Source organism: Lithobates pipiens, unplaced genomic scaffold (assembly GCF_037356315.1).
Source record: "Lithobates pipiens isolate NorthernLeopardFrog02 unplaced genomic scaffold, aLitPip1_a1.2 Scaffold_3, whole genome shotgun sequence".
Taxonomy (NCBI): domain Eukaryota; kingdom Metazoa; phylum Chordata; class Amphibia; order Anura; family Ranidae; genus Lithobates; species Lithobates pipiens.
In genome coordinates this window covers 15,732,977-15,752,402 of record NW_027507790.1, presented here as the reverse complement: position 1 = coordinate 15,752,402, position 19,426 = coordinate 15,732,977, and the positions used below count along the sequence as shown (strand labels likewise).

The following is a 19,426-nucleotide window of genomic DNA, read 5'->3' as shown; positions in this document are numbered from 1 at the left end:
TCCAAGATGCTGTTTATGTGGCTACACACATTTAGAGTTATATTTACTAAAGGCAAACAGACTGCACTCTACAATTGCTCCGGAGCTTAATAAATGAGGTGAAACTCGCTGAATATCATGTAACCAAAAATGCCGTTTTTTTTTTCCTTTGCATGCGATTGGGTAATCTTTACAAAGTGAAGCTTCATCTCATTTACTAAGCTCCGGAGCAACTGTAATTGCAAAGTGCATAGTCTATTTGCCTATAGTAAATCAATCCCATAGCATTTTGTCAGCTCATAAAAACTGCGGTTGGTGCTCTGTAAACAATAGGAAACACAAAAAAATATAAAATTTCCATTTTATGTTTTTTTTTAATCTTTTTTTATTTATTTTAAAACTAAATACATTTCTCCAAACCAACAATTTGATTTCAAACAGTGGCATCTCTGGTTGGTGCGATGACTGACAGCTGGTAACAGGTAATACCCCATTATTAAAGCTTTGCATCTTTTCGCTGCATCAGTAAGGCAAGCAGTTCTAATACAATCTTCATGAGATACGCAAGTCCATGATGGTGCTCCACAATGTAATATCCATGGGCTAAATATAGGTTATAAATTTCTGAAAGCTCTTCTAATATCTTGTGGCAATGACACAGAAGAATGCAAAGAAACACCTGGGGCTCCGATACTGGTCTCCCAGCACTGATATCCACAGTCCGTGAGCTGCTGCTTGGCCGCTTCCACCACACTTCGGTCTACATCTAAAAAAAAAAAGAGAACTGCTATTAGGAGTTAGATTTTACAGTATATTTATGCTACAAGGAACATCCTATATATATATATATAATTTGCTTTATTACTTTTATGTGCTTGTGTAACAATTTATTGATAGAGATAGAGAGACAATTTAGGATTAATTATTACACACACAGAATTAGCCAATCTTGACTTCACAGTTTATTATAATTTGGGAAATACTGCCACCTAGCAACCATTTCTGGTACTGCCTTTAGTTGGTATATGTCTAGTTATAATTTCCGAATCAAAGGGAACATTATTATTGTTTAATGCACACCTTAATGAATTGATGATCCTTGGATTTGATAGAGATGTCCGACTACTGGTCATCTAATACCTGGTCTGTTAATGCTATCCTGTTCATGCTGGTTCGAATCCCAACCACGACACTACCTGCCTAGAGTTTGCATGTTCTCCCTGTGCCTGTGTGGGTTTCCTCTGGGTACTCTGGTTTCCTCCCACACTCCAAAGACATGCTGGTAGGTTAATTGGATCCTGTCTAAATTGTCCCTAGTATGTATGAATGTGAGTTAGGGACATTAGATTGTAAGCTCCTTGAGGGTAGGGACTAATGTGAATGTACAATGTATATGTAAAGCGCTGTGTAAATTGATGGCGCTATATAAGTAAAGCCGCGTACACACGTAGCCGTCTGTCCGACGTACTTAGTCTGGTGGACGTCCGCCAAACTGTCCGTCGGAATTTTTGAACGGGCTACTTGCCCACACACGGCACTTTTTCAGCGGACTAATACGGCGTACTAAGTCCGCCGTACTAAGTCCGCCGTACTTTCGAAATGAACGGACTCGCCCACACACGCGGAGGAAAGTCCGCTCATTTAAAACGCGTCGGCCAGGTGGGCGGGGCCCGCGAAGGAGACATCGCTGGCCCCGCCGCCTGGTATGGACTTAAAGGGGAACCCCCAACGCCGAAAAAAATCGGCGTGGGGGTCCCCCCAAGTCCACAACAGATCCTTGTCCGAGCACGCTACCCGGCCAGCCAGGAAAGGGGGGCGAGCGAGCGCCCCCCCCTCCTGAGCCGTACCAGGCCGCGTGCCCTCAACATGGGGAGTGCCTTGGGGAAGGGGGGGGGGCGCGCGGCCCCCCCACCCCAAAGCACCTTGTCCCCATGTTGATGAGGACAAGGGCCTCTTCCCGACAACCCTGGCCGTTGGTTGTCGGGGTCTGTGGGCGGGGGGGCTTATCGGAATCCGGGAGCCCCCTTTAATAAGGGGGCCCCCGGATACCGCCCCCCCACCCTATGTGAATGAGTATGGGGTACAATGTACCCATACCCATTCACCTGTAAAATAAAAGTACAAAAAAAAAAACACAACACACGAGATAAAATACTTTATTGCACAGCTCCGGGGGTCTTCCGTCTTCGGGGGTCTTCTCGCCGGACTCCTCCGCTATCTTCTTGTAGCTCTTTTGCTAGCGGAGGAGTCCGGCTTTCTTCCTCACCGCCGGCCTCTTCTCCCGACTTCGGGGGTCTTGTCCCCCTCTTCGGTTCTTCTGCCGGGCCACCGCGCCTTCTTATAGCTCTTTTACAGGCGGTGGCCCGGTCTTCTGTCACCGCCTTCCGTTCTTCTTCTTCTTCTTGAGATGTTGACTCGACGCTCTCTCCGGCCACAATGCCAGGGACGCGCTGCGCGGCCACTTATATAGGGACAAGGGGCGGTGTCACATGGCTTTATGTCACATGGGTTGGTCACATGGGTTGATGTCACATGGGGACTGTGACATCGTAAGGGGGCGGGGTCACCATGTGACACCAACCCATGTGACATAAAGCCATGTGACACCGCCCCTTGTCCCTATATAAGTGGCCGCACAGCGCGTCCCTGGCATTGTGGCCGGAGAGAGTGTCGAGTCAACATCTCCAGGAGAAGAAGAAGAAGAACGGAAGGCGGCAGCGGCGTCAGAAGACCGGGCCACCGCCTGTAAAAGAGCTATAAGAAGGTGCGGTGGCCCGGCAGAAGAACGGAAGAGGGGGACAAGACCCCCGAAGTCGGGAGAAGAGGCCGGCGGCGAGGAAGAAAGCCGGACTCCTCCGCTAGCAAAAGAGCTACAAGAAGATAGCGGAGGAGTCCGGCGAGAAGACCCCCGAAGACGGAAGACCCCCGGACCTGTGCAATAAAGTATTTTATCTCGTGTGTTGTGTTTTTTTTTGTACTTTTATTTTACAGGTGAATGGGTAGGTGTACATTGTACCCCATACTCATTCACATAGGGTGGGGGGCCGGTATCCGGGGGCCCCCTTATTAAAGGGGGCTCCCGGATTCCGATAAGCCCCCCGCCCGCAGACCCCGAGAACCAACGGCCAGGGTTGTCGGGAAGAGGCCCTTGTCCTCATCAACATGGGGACAAGGTGCTTTGGGGTGGGGGGGCCGCGCGGCCCCCCCCTTCCCCAAGGCACCCCCCATGTTGAGGGCACGCGGCCTGGTACGGCTCAGGAGGGGGGGGCGCTCGCTCGCCCCCCTTTCCTGGCCGGCCGGGTAGCGTGCTCGGACAAGGGTCTGTTGTGGACTTGGGGGGGACCCCCACGCCGATTTTTTTCGGCGTTGGGGGTTCCCCTTTAAGTCCATACCAGGCGGCGGGGCCAGCGACGTCTCCTTCGCGGGCCCCGCCTACCTGGAGACCCGCTCGAAATGAGCAGACTTTTCTCCGGGCGGGAAAAGTCCGCTCATTTCAAAAGTACGGCGGAATGGCATACACACGGCCGGATTGTCCGCCGAAATGCGAGTACGGCGGGCAGATTGATGTGCAACACGAAATTCTAAGTCCGCCGTACTGTCGGGTCAAAAAAGTATGCCGGAGGCTACACACGGGGGGATTGTTTGGCGGACTTGAGTTTGCCAGACTTTTCCACCGGATTGTTTGATCGTGTGTACACGGCATAACTGAAATAAATAAATATCCTAAAAAATACTACTGCATCTCATCAGGGGATCAGTGGGGATGCACTCCACTGAAACATGCGTGTTCTTGGACATTCACATACACTTGATACATTCCATTGCGATTAGGTAAATATGAGTTACTTCTGTGACTATAAATGCTGGCTCATGTTCCTGACTCATCAGAACTGAGGAAGCTGCTTGGATAAGCTGCAAACATTACAGAACTTCAGTTGAATGTGACCCAACTACTAGCTACACTTGTTCTGCATTGTAAAACCACACTGCCCATTTAAAGAAATCTATGTGATTAAATTCACTACTTCTATCCAAAACAAAAACAAAAAAGTTTTTTGCTGGCGTTCCATCCCACAGACACAAGATAACCGCTGCCTGACCTGTGAAATGAGAAATTCTATCCAGATTACTATGGTTCTCCCAGCAGTGTCTGTCTGCAGTACTATTATAAGGCTCCTGTTTCCCCTCTCTATAGGCATACATTTACTAATAAGTTTATGGAGATCTCTGCAACACTTTGAACATTTCCTGCCTTGAAGATTACTAGATCATGCCACCACATCTGACCACCCTTTAAAGCAGTGGTCTCCAAACTGCATACCTTGCCTGCCTTTATCCAGCTCTTGGGGCACTCTTCCTCTCACGGATAGGAGACACTATTCTGCCCCTCCACTCTGAGCAGAGAGCTGGGACTGTCAATCACGGACTATCTGCTCTCCCCTCCAGCACTCGCTGGAGCACTGGGCTGTGAAGGGGGCAGGAGTTGCTGGCTCAGGCTCTATGGTCTGGATTGGCTCTGTGACATAAGCCAACATTGGGCTTCAGCCCGCTGTCAGCTGAAAACAGCTCGCAAGAGTGAACTATGAAATGCATTCCTGTGATCCATAGGAGAAGTATAGTCAAAGTATAGTCAAAAAAGCTTAGGCCATACTTCCTCCTTTAAGCCAGTCTCGAATTGACAAATAAAACACAGCATATACAGGTACTGTATTTATTGGCATATAACGCACACTTTTTTCCCCTTAAAGTCAGGGGAAAATCGTGGGTGCGTGTTATACGCCAATCCTCCACTGTTTTGAGCCTCTGGGCAGCTTTCGGCCACCTTCGGCCCTCCTTGGCGGCTTTCGGACACCTTTGGCCCTTCTCAGCGACTTTCAGCTGCCTTTGGCCCTTCTAGGCAGCTTTCGGCCGTTCTCGTCAGCTTTCAGCTGCCTTTGACCATTCTCGGCTGAGAGCGGGTGAAAGCTGACGAGAACGGCCAAAGCTGACGAGAAGGGCCGAATGCAGCCGAGAACTACCGAGCGCCGCCGAGATACACAGGACATCCGGCTCTGTATCTCGGCCGTGCCAGTTTAAAAAAAAAAAAAAAGCTGCAAATAAAACTGACAAGGCTGAAATTGACACTGTCAAGGGTACAACAATGGACAAGGCTGCATGACAAAGCTGCAAATGACACTGACAAGGGTGCAATGATGGGCAAGGCTGCAGATGGACACTGATAAGGCTGCATTGATGGGCATTTAAATGTAAGTTTTTTTACTTAAAATTCCATCCTTAACCTGGGGTGCGTGTTATACACCAATAAATACGGTATATAGGAACAAGTGAATGTACCTGCCTTTAACAGTATACATGAGCCCTGTCAAAGAAAAGGTATAATTCTTTAAGATGTTTTAACCACTTTCAGACCGGACCATTTTGCTGGTAAATGACCAGAGGTCTTTTTACACTTTGGCACTGCGCTGCTTTAACTGGTAATTGCGCGGTCATGCAATGTTGTACCCAAACAAAATTTGCGTCCTTTTCTTCCCACAAATAGAGCTTTCTTTTGATGGTATTTGATTGCCTCTGCGATTTTTATTTTTTGCGATATAAACGTAAAAAGACCGCAAATTTTGAAAAAAAATGATATTTTCTACTTTTTGTTATTAGAAAAATCCAATAAACTCAATTTTAGTCATACATTTAGGCCAAAATGTATTCAGCCACATGTCTTTGGTAAAAAAAAAGTCAATAATTGTATATTTATTGGTTTGCGCAAAAGTTGTCACATCTACAAACTAAGGTACGTTTTCTGGAATTTACGCAGCTTTTAGTTTACGACTGCCTATCTCATTTCTTGAGGTGCTAAAATGGCAGGGCAGTACAAAACCCCCCCAAATGACCCCATTTTGGAAAGTAGACCCCCTAAGGAAATTGATAAGAGGCATGTTGAGCCCATTGAATATTTTATTTTTTTGCCTCAAGCGATTGAATAATGACAAAAAAAAAATTTTTTTTTTTTTTTTACACAAAGTTGTCACTAAATGATATATTGCTCACACATGCTATGGGCGTATGTGAAATGACACCCCAAAATAAATTCTGCTGCTTCTCCTGAGTACGGGGATACCACATATGTGGGACTTTTTGGGAGCCTAGCCGCGTACGGGGCCCCGAAAACCAAGCACCGCCTTCAGGCTTTCTAAGGGCGTAAATTTTTGAGTTCACTTCTCACTACCTATTACAGTTTTGAAGGCCATAAAATGCCAAGATGGCACAAAACCCCCACAAATGACCCCATTTTAGAAAGTAGACACCCCAAGCTATTTGCTGAGAGGCATGTTGAGTTCATGGAATATTTTATATTTTGCCACAAGTTGCGGGAAAATTACAAACTTTTTTTTTTTTTTTTTTTTTTTCACAAAGTTGTCACTAAATGATATATTGCTCACACATGCCATGGGCATATGTGAAATGACACCCCAAAATAAATTCTGCTGCTTCTCCTGAGTACGGGGATACCACATATGTGGGACTTTTTGGGAGCCTAGCCGCGTACGGGGCCCCGAAAACCAAGCACCGCCTTCAGGCTTTCTAAGGGCGTAAATATTTGACTTCACTCCTCACTACCTATTACAGTTTTGAAGGCCATAAAATGCCAAGATGGCACAAAACCCCCACAAATGACCCCATTTTAGAAAGTAGACACCCCAAGCTATTTGCTGAGAGGCATGTTGAGTCCATGGAATATTTTATATTTTGCCACAAGTTGCGGGAAAATTACAAACTTTTTTTTTTTTTTTTTTTTTTTTCACAAAGTTGTCACTAAATGATATATTGCTCACGCATGCCATGGGCATATGTGAAATGACACCCCAAAATAAATTCTGCTGCTTCTCCTGAGTACGGGGATACCACATATGTGGGACTTTTTGGGAGCCTAGCCGCGTACGGGGCCCCGAAAACCAAGCACCGCCTTCAGGCTTTCTAAGGGCGTTACAGTTTTGAAGGCCATAAAATGCCAAGATGGCACAAACCCCCCCCAAATGACCCCATTTTGGAAAGTAGACACCCCTAAATTTAGGGGTACACTAGTGAGACTAGGTAATAAATGGCGGGTGCCCTGAAACTATAAAAAAATAACTAACCAACCAGCGTCACCTGTAACAGTTATATGGTGATCACTGGTGAAAGGGTTAACTAGGGGGCAATCAGGGGGCTTTATGCGGTAGTATATGGGGGTCCCTGGCGCTATAAAAAGCTGCGGCGAACCTAAATACCTACTTGCCTAACTAGCGTCACCTGTGACACTAATACAGCGATCAGAAAAACGATCGCTTATTAGGCTGGGTTCACACTGGAGCGATGCGGGAACGCCACGAATGCGCGGCGGGTTCCCGCATCGCATGCCTCCCGGCGGCAGTTCACACTGCCCTATGCGAACTGCTGGGAGTGTCAGTGAAATGTTACTGACACCCCCAGATCAGTTCGCATATCGCAGTGCGATCTGCAAACTCGGATCGCATGGTGTGAACACCCATGCGATCCGATTCTGCTGCGGGCCAAAAAAAGGGTCCCGTGCGAATTTGCGGCGGGTGCGGCGGGTGTGGCGGGTGCGGCGAATGGCTGAACTCGAATCGCACAGAGATCGGATGTGATTTGCACTGCAGTGCGAATCACATCCGTTCTCAAACCGCTGCAATCTGAACCCAGCCTTAGTGACACTGGCGACGGGGGGTGATCACGGGGTTAAACCTTTATTGGGGGGGTTAGGGGGGTACCTTAGAACTAAAGGGGGCTAACCCTAACTGCCCTAACAGTTATTAGTCACAAATGACACCCGCCGGGTGATCAGGGGGTTAAACCTTTATTAGGTAATAAATGGCGGGTGCCCTGAAACTATAAAAAAATAACTAACCAACCAGCGTCACCTGTAACAGTTATATGGTGATCACTGGTGAAAGGGTTAACTAGGGGGCAATCAGGGGGCTTTATGCGGTAGTATATGGGGGTCCCTGGCGCTATAAAAAGCTGCGGCGAACCTAAATACCTACCTGCCTAACTAGCGTCACCTGGGACACTAATACGGCGATCAGAAAAATGATCGCTTATTAGGCTGGGTTCACACTGGAGCGATGCGGAAACGCCGCGAATCCGCGGCGGGTTCCCGCATCGCATGCCTCCCGGCGGCAGTTCACACTGCCCTATGCGAACTGCTGGGAGTGTCAGTGAAATGTTACTGACACCCCCAGATCAGTTCGCATATCGCAGTGCGATCTGCAAACTCGGATCGCATGGTGTGAACACCCATGCGATCCGATTCTGCTGCGGGCCAAAAAAAGGGTCCCGTGCGAATTTGCGGCGGGTGCGGCGGGTGTGGCGGGTGCGGCGGGTGCGGCGAATGGCTGAACTCGAATCGCACAGAGATCGGATGTGATTTGCACTGCAGTGCGGTGCGAATCACATTCGTTCTCATAAACCGCTGCAATGTGAACCCAGCCTTAGTGACACTGGCGACGGGGGGTGATCACGGGGTTAAACCTTTATTGGGGGGGTTAGGGGGGTACATTAGAACTAAAGGGGGCTAACTCTAACTGCCCTAACAGTTATTACAGTCACAAATGACACCAATGCAAAAAAAAAAAAAAAAAAAAAAAAAATGACATTGGTGTCACTGTGACTGGGGGGCAGGGGTAATTGGGGGGGTGATCGGGGGGTAAAGGGGGGGTGTGAGTGTGCCTGGCATGTTCTACTGTGTGTGGGATGTGTTGGTGCAACTCACTGATCCGCTCTCCTCCGTGTCGGAACGAAAAATACCGACACGGAGGAGAGAATACATCACTTCCTCTCCTGTGTTTACATTACAGGAGAGGAAGTGATGTCACCGGGGATTTCTATTCGTCGGGAGCGATCGCGAGGGGGTGGCCATGAATGAATGGCCGTCCCCTCGTCCGGGATCGCTCCCGAACGAAAACCGACCGCCGCAGGCACCGGGCGGGGGCCCGATCGGGCCCCCGACCCGCGGGAGGCAAATCACGTACATGTACGTGCTTATGCCTGCCCGTGCCATTCTGCCGACGTACATCGGCGTTAGGCGGTCGGCAAGTGGTTAAAGAGAAAGCTTAGCAAATATGTGACTTTTTTTGTCTGCCATAAACTTTGCAGGGTGATTGTAAAAAAAAAATCTTAGACTCCTCCATGCTTCACAGTATAGATGCACAACTCTCCTGTGTCGTATACTGTATTTTAACAGCCTGTAAAAGTACCCAAATAATGCCTGCATCTGATTGGATGCAGGCACAGTTCAGCTGACCGGGCCATCCACTAAGTTGGCCAAAATTCTTTGTGGGTATGGCCAGATTTAGGCACAGTGCTAAGATATAATGGTTAAAACTAATAAAAAAGGCACCAGATAATCAAGTGGCTCAAAAAAGCATTTCTAAATAATCATTTTTGGTTCAATACCTTGGTGTTAGTGAGCCACAAAACTAATATATATATAACAATAATATAATAATAAATGATGATATTCATATATGACATATAACTATTATCAACCAATCTGCCTTACAGTGCATTCTGTGTATTAAAAGAATACTGACACACAGTACAAAGTGAATATCACTGCCCTCAGGCTCCTGGAAATGACAATACAGGGCAGAGTCTTAACCTACCCCAACACATAACCCCTCAAACTTAACTCGTATTATGACCTCAAGAGTTAACTCAACACAACACATAAAATAAACCCTTAACTCCTAACCTTCCCAAACAGTGAAGCCCTAACTAGCCCTTAACTCTTACGCCCCCAACAATTAACTCTCATTCTAACTCCTAAAATGGGCCCTTGCAGCCCCATCCTCCCCCTCCAGAAATGTAAACCCTTAAAGTGGATGTAAACCCTCACATAAACCCAGTGAAGTGAACAGCCTCAGCTGATACACAGGGATAAATCAAATCGCCCTACTTAAGTTTTACATGCATATCTGCTGTCTCCAGCTTTCTGTGTTCTCTTTACTTCCTGTTTCAGCAGCGGGAGGGGAGTCTGGGCATACACTAAAAAGTCACATAGCCCCACTCCACATAGGCAGAATTTTGCAGAGCTGTGCTGTGAATAGGCAAGCTCTCTGCTTATCTGTCTCTAAGTTCCCTACCCAACACAAATTTTCAGCTGCTTTTATCTCCTGTGTTGGAGAACTTGTCAGATGTTATCATGCCGATAACAGAGGAATGGAGCAGCAGAAAGAAACAGGACTTAGGGCTTTGGAGAGAGATAAGTAAACACCCAGGTCCCCAGGTCAAATTTCATTAATGGGGTTTACACATCCATTTTAAATCAAATAACAGTGATGTGACCAGTGCAGAAGAAGCAGACCTTGTCCTGCACTGAATACACCGGCACCAAAAGATAGCAATCCCCTTCTAAGGACAACAGCACTGATCTCCTGGTTCCAAAAACTAAAGATTTAAGCTTCTGCCTCAAAAAAGAGCTGAAGTTTTACCAGAAGCTACATGTAAAGTGCTGACTTTTTTTGTTCAAAATGACTAAGCTAAGTGTCATTTACAGTACATCATTGCAGCAATATTGCTACTCTCAGCAATATGATTTTGGCTTTGCTTTCCTTTCAACTATAAGCACCTATCCACATGCTATTGGTTGCTAACACGACATGGGAACCACAAAAAAAATAAAAAAATAAAAACACAACCGTCTGAAACTATATACACTGAACAGTTTTGAGTATTTGAAAAATCTTACAAAAAAAAAAAAAAAAAAAGTGTGAAGAGGGTGCACAAAAATTCCCTTTGTCACAATTACAAATATCTTCTTTACAGAAAGGATAATTGCATACTCTCTATTCAAGTAAAGAGATATCAGTCACATGACAGAAGAAAGCATTCCTTCATCTTTTATTCTTGACTGCCAGGAAAGCTCAAATCCACAGGGAATGTGTTTTCAGGTTCCTCTCACAACAGTCATGACATGACAAATGAGTGTAATACTTACCAGGTCGGAGTAAAGTTATTGCACAGCCACCTCCTCCAGCACCTGTCAGTTTACTGTGCAGACCATGCAAAACAGTCACCTGACAGAGTCTGTCCAATGAAGGATGCCCAACACCAATCACATTTAGGTGATTTTGATTGATGTCAATCAGTTCCTGGAAGAGCAATACAATATTTCACAACTAATGCAGAATAACATGCAATGATATTTTTCTATTCTCATGCAAACAAATATTTTTTCATATTTATTATTAAATATTACGGAAAATCATGTGACCAGTTAGTAGATTACGCTGAGCTTGATTTATTAAAAACAACTTAAATGAGGAATTGTCTATTGTTGTCATATTATTTTCTAGCCTGCACTAGACAGATGAAGAAGCGGACTGGTTTCTGCTGGCAGCACAATTTCCGATTCAGGCAAGTCGTCACTTAGTACAGTAAAAACATTCAGGGGCAACCACAATTGGAAGCGCTGATCGGGAAAAGTCTTGAAAGGACAAACAATCAAAAAGTTCAATGAGATAAAATCATGTGCCGATTTAATAATGACGTGCTTAGATGAACAATTGTATAAAAATCTCCTTGCATAGATGGAGCGACTGCAAAGCGTGCTCCTCACTGTGACAGTACCTTGAGAAACAGTAAGGCTGCTTTCACACTGGGGCGGTATTCAGGCTTTACAGCGCTAAAAATAGCGCCTGTGTAGCGCCTGAAAAAAACCGGCCCCTTTCACTCCAGTGTGAAAGCCGGAGGGCTTTCACACTGGTGCGGTGCGCTGGCAGGACAGTGAAAAAAGTCCTGCTAGCCACATCTTTGGAGCGGTGAAGGAGTGGTGTATTCACCGCTCCTACCCATTGAAATCAATGGGACAGCGCGGCAATACTGCCGGCAAAGCGCCGCTGCAGCGGTGCTTTGCGGGCGGGTTTAACCCTTTTTCGCCCGCTAGCGGGGGTTAAAACCACCCCGCTAGCGCCCGCAGACCGCCGCTAAAACGACGGTAAAGCGCCGCTAAAAATATCGGCGCTTTACCGCCGACGCCCGCACCGCCCCAGTGTGAAAGCAGCCTTAGTGGTGGACTGGCTTGATGAAGCAATGCTGCGATGGCAGAACCTTCATGTGTTCCTGGATGTCACTAAGAGGAGGGAAGCCAGCGTGTGCAGAGCCAGATGGACAGCTATCCTGTCTCTCCATTCTCCTCGGCTTGCTCTCCACTCTTTGTGCTTCAAGCCTCGTTTTGGACCTGTGTACCCCGATCGTAAGATGTCACACCAGGGTGTTTCCGTCTACCAGTGTCAGCTTATGAGGTTATTTCTCACACACAGCATACGCATACCACAAGTTACACCCCAAAATACATTCTACTACTTCTCCTGAGTATGGCGATACCATATGTATGAAACTTTTACACACCATGACCACATACAGAGGCCCAACATTGAGGGAGCACCATCAGACGTTCTAGGGGCAGAAATTACACATCTAATTTCTTGACTACCTCTTAGCCCTTGTACACACGGTCGGAGATTCCGACAACCAAATCTGTCGGATTTTGTCCGACAGATTTTGTCCGAAACTGTTGCATACACACAGTCAGACAAAGTTGTCAGAAAATCCGATCGTACTTAAAGTGATGACGTTATTTCGTTAGGAGGGGACTACGTTCAGGCTAGTAGCCAATAGCTTTGGTCTAGGAATTTGATCTGAGCATGCGTGGCACTTTGTCCGATTGGAATTCTCTACACATGATCGGACAAAGTCCGATGATCGGATCATGTTGGAATATTTTATAGCCCAGCTGGAAAACTTGGCCTGTCAGATACTCCGATGGAAACAGTCCGATGGAGCCCACACACTGTCGGATTATCCGACAACACGGTCCTATCGGACATTGTCCATCAGAATGTCCAACCGTGTGTACAAGGGCTTACAGTTTTGAAGGTCTTGGAGCACCAGGACAATGGAAATGCTCCAAAAATGACCCCATTTTGGAAAGAAAACAACCCAATGTATAATCTATGAGGCATATCGAGTCTTTTGAACATGTAATTTTTTTCTACAAAGTTTTAGAAAATGTGGAAAGAAAATGAAAACACTTTTTTTTTTTTTGCACACAACGTTGTCAATTTATACAATATTTCTAACACACAGCATGTACATACCAAATATTACACCCAAAAATAGATTCTCCTACTCCTCTTGAGTATGGCAATACCACGTGTGAGATTTCTATGCAGCCTGGCCACATGCAGAGGCCCAACATGCAGGGAGCACCATCAAGTGTTCTAGGGGCATAAATGTCAAATCTAATGTGATTACCTATTACACTTTGAGGCACTGTAGTGGCATGGATGTGAACTGATGTGGCATGGATAAGTTGTGGATGGGGATGGCTAAGCATGGTTGAGCCATGAATGTGGATGGCTGGGTATGGCCGAGTATGGCTGGGTGGGTATGGCTAAGTATGGCTGGGTAGGTATGGCTGAGTATGGATGGATGGATGAGCATTGCTGAGTATGGATGGATGGATGAGTATTGCTGAGTATGGATGAGTATTGCTGAGCATGGATGGGATGGATGGATGAGTATTTCTGAGCATGGATGAGTATGGATGGGATGGATGGATGAGTAATTCTGAGCATGGATGAGATCGATGGATGGATGAGTATTTCTGAGCATGGACGAGTAGGGATGGAATGGATGGAAGAGTACTTCTGAGCATGGATGAGTATGGATGGATGAGTACTTCTGAGCATGGATGAGATGGATGGATGGATATGGATGGGATGGATGGATGAGTACTTCTGAGCATGGATGAGTATGGATGAATGAGTACTTCTGAGCATGGATGAGTATGGATGGGATGGATGGATGAGTACTTCTGTGCGCATGGATGGGATGGATGGATGAGTACTTCTGTGAGCATGGTTAGGATGGATGGCTGGATTGGGCACAGAGCAGCGCTCTGGGCATTACACATCCAGCCCACAGCGCTGCAGCACTTTATCTCTCCCCTCTCCCTGTACCAATAGGTATGGGGAGGGGAGAGGAACTGGACATGACGATGGTTTGTTTAGAAGTGATTGCTCCGTCATTTGACGCAGCAATCACGTGGTAAACGCCCACTGTCAGCGGCTATTTACAGTGATCCTTGATGCTCCGGGTCCAGGTCACGGATATTCCTGGGTGCACGCCCCAGGGGGCGTGCGGGAGCAAGATTCTGAGAGGACGTCCATGGCCCCCTCCCAGAATAAGCCGAATGCGCTGCAGCCTTCTTTTGGCATGTGGTTATATCGGCACATGATTTTATCTCCTTGAGCTTTTTGATGGTTTGTCCTTTCAAGACTATCTTGATCAGCTCTTCCAACTGAGGTTGCCCCTGAATTTTTTTACTTGTAATCATACCCCACCTAGTGTGCTCACCCACACAGCTGCTCTTTGGGCTCTTGCATGACATTCACAAGATTCCCAGTGCAACATATGTCCTAGTATTCTGGAGCCAGTCTGTTTTTGTCATTTTATTCAATTCAGTACAGTGGCATCTAGGGGTGCACCCCGTTCGGATCGGCACACGCCGCGATCTCGGCCTTAGGAAAGGCCGCGGCTTGGGCCTAGTTCCCAAGCGGCGGCCATCTTGGTGCACCCATTGGCGTTTACGATGTGATAGCTCCGTCAAATGACTGAGCGATCATTTGTAAACAAACCAGCGTCATGATGCTGGTTCCTCTCTCCCCTCTGTGTACAGTGGAGGGTAGCGATCGGATGGCAGCAGCGCTGTGGGCTGGATCTGTAGAGCAGTCACAGCCATCCCTCCATACTCTGCCAGTACTCTGCAATACCCTGCCAGTACTTTGCCATTCCCTGCAATACCCGCCAATACCCTGCCAATACCCAGCCATACTCGGTGATACCCTGCCAATACCCAGTCATACTCGGTGATACCCAGCCATACCCTGCAATTCTCTGAATACCCTGCAATACTCTGCCAATACCCCACTGCAATACTCGGTGATACCCAGCCATACCCTGCAATACTCTGTGAATACCCTGCCAATACCCTGCAATACTCTGCCAATACCCCCCTGCAATACTCTGCCAATACCCCACTGCAATACTCGGTGATACCCAGCCATACTCTGCCAATACCCGCCAATACCCCTGCCAATACCCAGCCATACTCTGCAATACCCAGCCATACTCTGCAATACCCAGCCAATATTACAGTGGGGGAGATGTATATTACAGTGGGGACTATATGGTGGTGGAATTTTCACAGGTTTTTGAAAATTCAATTATTATTTGCTGATCCGAAAAATGATCCGATCCATGACTCTGATCCGAGGAACAATCCGATCCATGAGTTTTTTGATCCGTTGCACCCTTAGTGGCATCTCATATGTACTGTGTCCAATCTATTATCCACATGGAAAATTAAAGCATTTTGGAGGGTTGGCAGATGTCTTTTCAAAATGTCAGGCAGGGAGACCTCTTCTCATTCCAGTGATGCTGGGACTTGCCTCTTTTTTTGTGCAAGCTCGTACAATGAGAAAGTCCAGTGTTTCCTGCATTAGAAATGCTCATTGTTGGCCTTTAGGCACAAACCTTATGATCAAAATACCCAGTTCTCCTGAGGCAAAAGGATTTGTTCATTTATGCACAGACACTACATTATGCCTAAACATTAAATTAATATAAAATCGGGAACAACCTATGAGAAGCACTACATTTTAACTTAAATATAACATTTTGTAATACTGCATCTCCTGAAAGTGATAATTCACTTTTTTGTAATCAATGTACTGCATCAAGATATAGAAAACTAACAATACACTTCATATTTAAAGTGGGGTTCCGATCTCCTTGTCAAATAAAAAAAAAAAAGCACCCCCATGATTTTCTTTGCAAGTACAATCAAAAGTGTAAACTGTTATCAGTGTGATAATTGATGTGGCTCTTCCTTTAAATCTACCTCTACTCACAGTGTCCCTGGTATGTAGACAGCGCCCATTGATAATGCGGGCATCTAAAGCCCGCTTGTACTTGTTTCCGGATTTGGTGCAGCAGGCTACTCATCACGCACCTGAGCAGTCAGGATACAGCGCGGTGAACTCTGGATTGCAAAAAATAACACAATGGTAGCGGAGGATGCCCAACATATGTCGACTCCCATTGACTCCTGGGATATCAATATCATCAATCCCAGGAGTCAATGGGAGTCAAGATATGATGTACATAGCTGTGGTGACTAGGGCCGAAAGTGGAGGGAATTTTAAATAATAAAAAGAAAGTAACTAAATAAGAAAAAAGGCACAACACAATAGCCAAAGATTACAGGCACAGGTATTGGCTACCAGTGGGGTCGTGGGAAAGGCTAGAACTCCACTTTAGCATGATCTCAAATACAACATACATTTGAGTCACTCTACAACAAAATACATTGGGGGTTGGTTTACTACAGGCAAATATACCGTGCACTGCAAGTGCACTTGCTCCAGAGCTTAGTAAATGAGGTAAAGCTTCACTTTGCAAAGAATACCCAATCACATGCATGGAAAATAAACAAACATAAATAATGATAGCAATCAGCAGAGCTTCCCCTCAGATCTAGAGCAAGTACACTTGCAGTGCACAGTATATTTGCCTTTAGTAAATTAACCTAATGTTCTTTAGTAATAAACATTTATATGTGCTGCTTTAACTTTGTGCTACAGAAACCTTACTGAATTGTGCTACATATAACAAAAACATTGCTATCCCCTCAGCTAGATTACCTCTAACACAGAATACTGGTCTGTAGACAATCCTGAAGATGAAGCTTCTAGTATGTGCTGGCACTCCTGAGAAATTGCATGTATTGATGACAGGACCGGTTCTATAATGCCTGGATACTGTAAGAAAGACAAAATGCACAATGTGAGTACCCTTTAACTTACTAATGATTGACCATTTTATTAGAGAAAATGTATTCAAAAAAAGGATACAATAGGATTTGTGTACTTCCTGTAAAATCTATTTATTGGAGTTCATTGAGGGACACAAAAATCCTATTCAAATTTTAGGTTACACTGCCATCTACAGGAGGGTTGGAAATTGTCAAACAAAAAAAAAAATTGTGGGCAAGCCAAGTATTAACCCCCCTACACCTAGCATGCCTTGATTTTGTGGTAAAGCAGCGCCAAGAGCATGATCATAAACACTGGTGCAACCTGTAATGGACTTCAAGAAATGGACTTTGTGGTAAATACGAAATTCTATTATTTTCTCAACCACTGAGAAGCCAAAAGCAGTCCAACTAAATGAGTGGGCAACAAATGACTAACAGGCCTGTAAAACAACAGAACTGGGAATAGCCTGCAGCTTAAAGTGGATGTAAACCCTTACATATACCCAGTGAAGTGACTGGCCTCAGGTAATATACAGAGATGAAAAAAAATCCACCTACATCAATTGTACCCGTTTATCTTCAGCTGTCTTTCCCCTACCTCCATTCAAAGTGCAGAATGTACACAGGATCGCTCAGCTCTAGAAAGCAGGGGGCAGAAAGCTAAAGTTACATCAGTGAGGAGAGCTCTGAGAGCTGATTGGAGGGAATTGATACCCTTCCCTCCCTACACAGGAACAGTGTTGAGGCTGTCAATCAGCTGGAGCTCTCTCCCCTATCACCATTTTTCCCTTGGGGTCAGGAAAACTTGTCAGAAGTGACACATGCTTACAGCAGAATAGCAGAAGGAACGAGGCAGTGGGCACAAATACTAAGTAACAGTTTTACAGTTGCTTGATGTTGAACAGAAGTGCTCACAGATCTTGGCAGGAATGGGTGGAACCCACTCATTAAGGCCATAATCATTATTGATAGACTGTCTGAGCCATCGGGAAACGGTGGGATGAGATGCAGGTTCCCCCTTTCGGAGACCCTCAGTAATGACAAAAAAAAAAAAAAAAAAAAAAAGGACAGATTTCCTAATGGAAGACAGCTGTAAGGTAGAGCGGGAGAATATCACCAACACCCCATGGATCTCCAGAATGGGTCCAAAGCTTTATTCAGCAATCACATCATTACAGCAAATAGCAAAGTATCAGACCCCCACAGGGCTCCTTCTTCAGGCATGTGACCCTTGGTGACATGCCTGATGAAGGGGTCTTGCGAGGTTCCAAAACATTGCTATTAAGATGCGATCACTGAATAAAGCTTTGGACCCATTCTGGAAATCCATGGTGTCACTTCAGCACCCACTTAAATGCACAGCCATGTCTATAGGAACGTGTGCATTGGGAATAGTACGTTGGAATTGTGATAAGGTAAACACACAGAGGCCAGCACCCTGGTGACATCCAAGTTGCAAAAGATAGGCAAAGTGTCAGGGCCAAATACTGGAAGTAAAAAGCACTCACAGAAAGCAAAAGAGTTGCTGATGCACTGAAAACCGGGGACATGGAATTATGCACCCTTGATGTCTACAGTTGTCAGAAAGCCTCCTTGATAAGACTATTAAAAACCTAGTGGATTCATATAGAAATTCATGGACCGAATGTAAGACATTTAAGGGCCTTAAGATGCAAAATGAGGCAGATGCCCCCTTTCGGTTTGGGAAGTTCACAAAGACTTGGGCAATGACAGGAGAGGACTGGGAATATAACTTTAGTATGTAGGCCCCATAAACCATCCCCAGCATCTACGATCTGAGATGTTAGTTGTCCAAGCAGTCACAAAGGCTAACAGATGTCCCCCTACTTTGTAAAGCAGGTGGCCCCCTAATGCAGAGGATTTGTATGAGGGTTTGGGAAATTTTGTAAGTTCAGGATTTGAGAGGACTGGGTGCCAGACTTAGGAGTAACCATCCATCTGTCAAGAAGCAAGTCTTCCTACGCTGAGCCCTTGGCTTCTTTACCTGCAGAAGATGATAAATAATCTTGCTGCAGATGACATCCTTAAAACCAGGAAATTTTGGAAGCAGCGCTTCCTGGTTTCCAATAAGCAGTTTGTGAGGTCTTTTATGGGGGTGCAATACTTTGTTTTTCTTACACAATAAAGCAGTTTTACACTATGAGATTCTCCTCCCTCTCCTTTACGGCCATACTTGATGCACAATTATGAACTATATAAAAGACCATAACAAGCTGGATGGAAGATAAATAAAAGTTCATATTAACTTGGACCATAATTGAGCGCTTATTGACTCCCTTGATAACACAAGTGGTATAACCCACTCACTGGAGTGTGTTGCATACCGGGGGGGCACTACAGGTCTGTTTGGAGAAATTCTATAGAAAAGTTCATTATTTGATGTTGTTTGGAGTAGCAAAGCACGTTATCACTGCTGGAACTTTTTAACAAACTTTTTTTATTTGTATATTAGTAGTAAATTTAATATACTGTTTACATTGGGGAAATACTTTTAGAATATAAGGCAGTGCTGTTTCCCAATGTATGGGATTTAATTTTACATTTACAAGTAGG

At 45.6% G+C, this 19,426-nt stretch overlaps 1 protein-coding gene across 2 annotated transcripts in view; it reads right to left on the bottom strand.

Moving 5' to 3' along the window:
• Window positions 1-346: 346 nt before the first annotated feature.
• The window catches only part of MVK (mevalonate kinase), a 50,434-nt gene continuing 31,354 nt past the window's right edge, over window positions 347-19,426 (bottom strand). For both annotated transcript variants that reach the window (XM_077461321.1, XM_077461322.1), the window contains exons 9-11: window positions 16,740-16,856; window positions 10,970-11,123; window positions 347-745 (exon numbers count right to left, since the gene is read on the bottom strand). In XM_077461321.1, coding sequence (XP_077317447.1) covers window positions 594-745; window positions 10,970-11,123; window positions 16,740-16,856 — 423 coding nt within the window. In that variant the 3' untranslated portion in view covers window positions 347-593. The remainder of the gene's footprint in view (window positions 746-10,969; window positions 11,124-16,739; window positions 16,857-19,426) is intronic.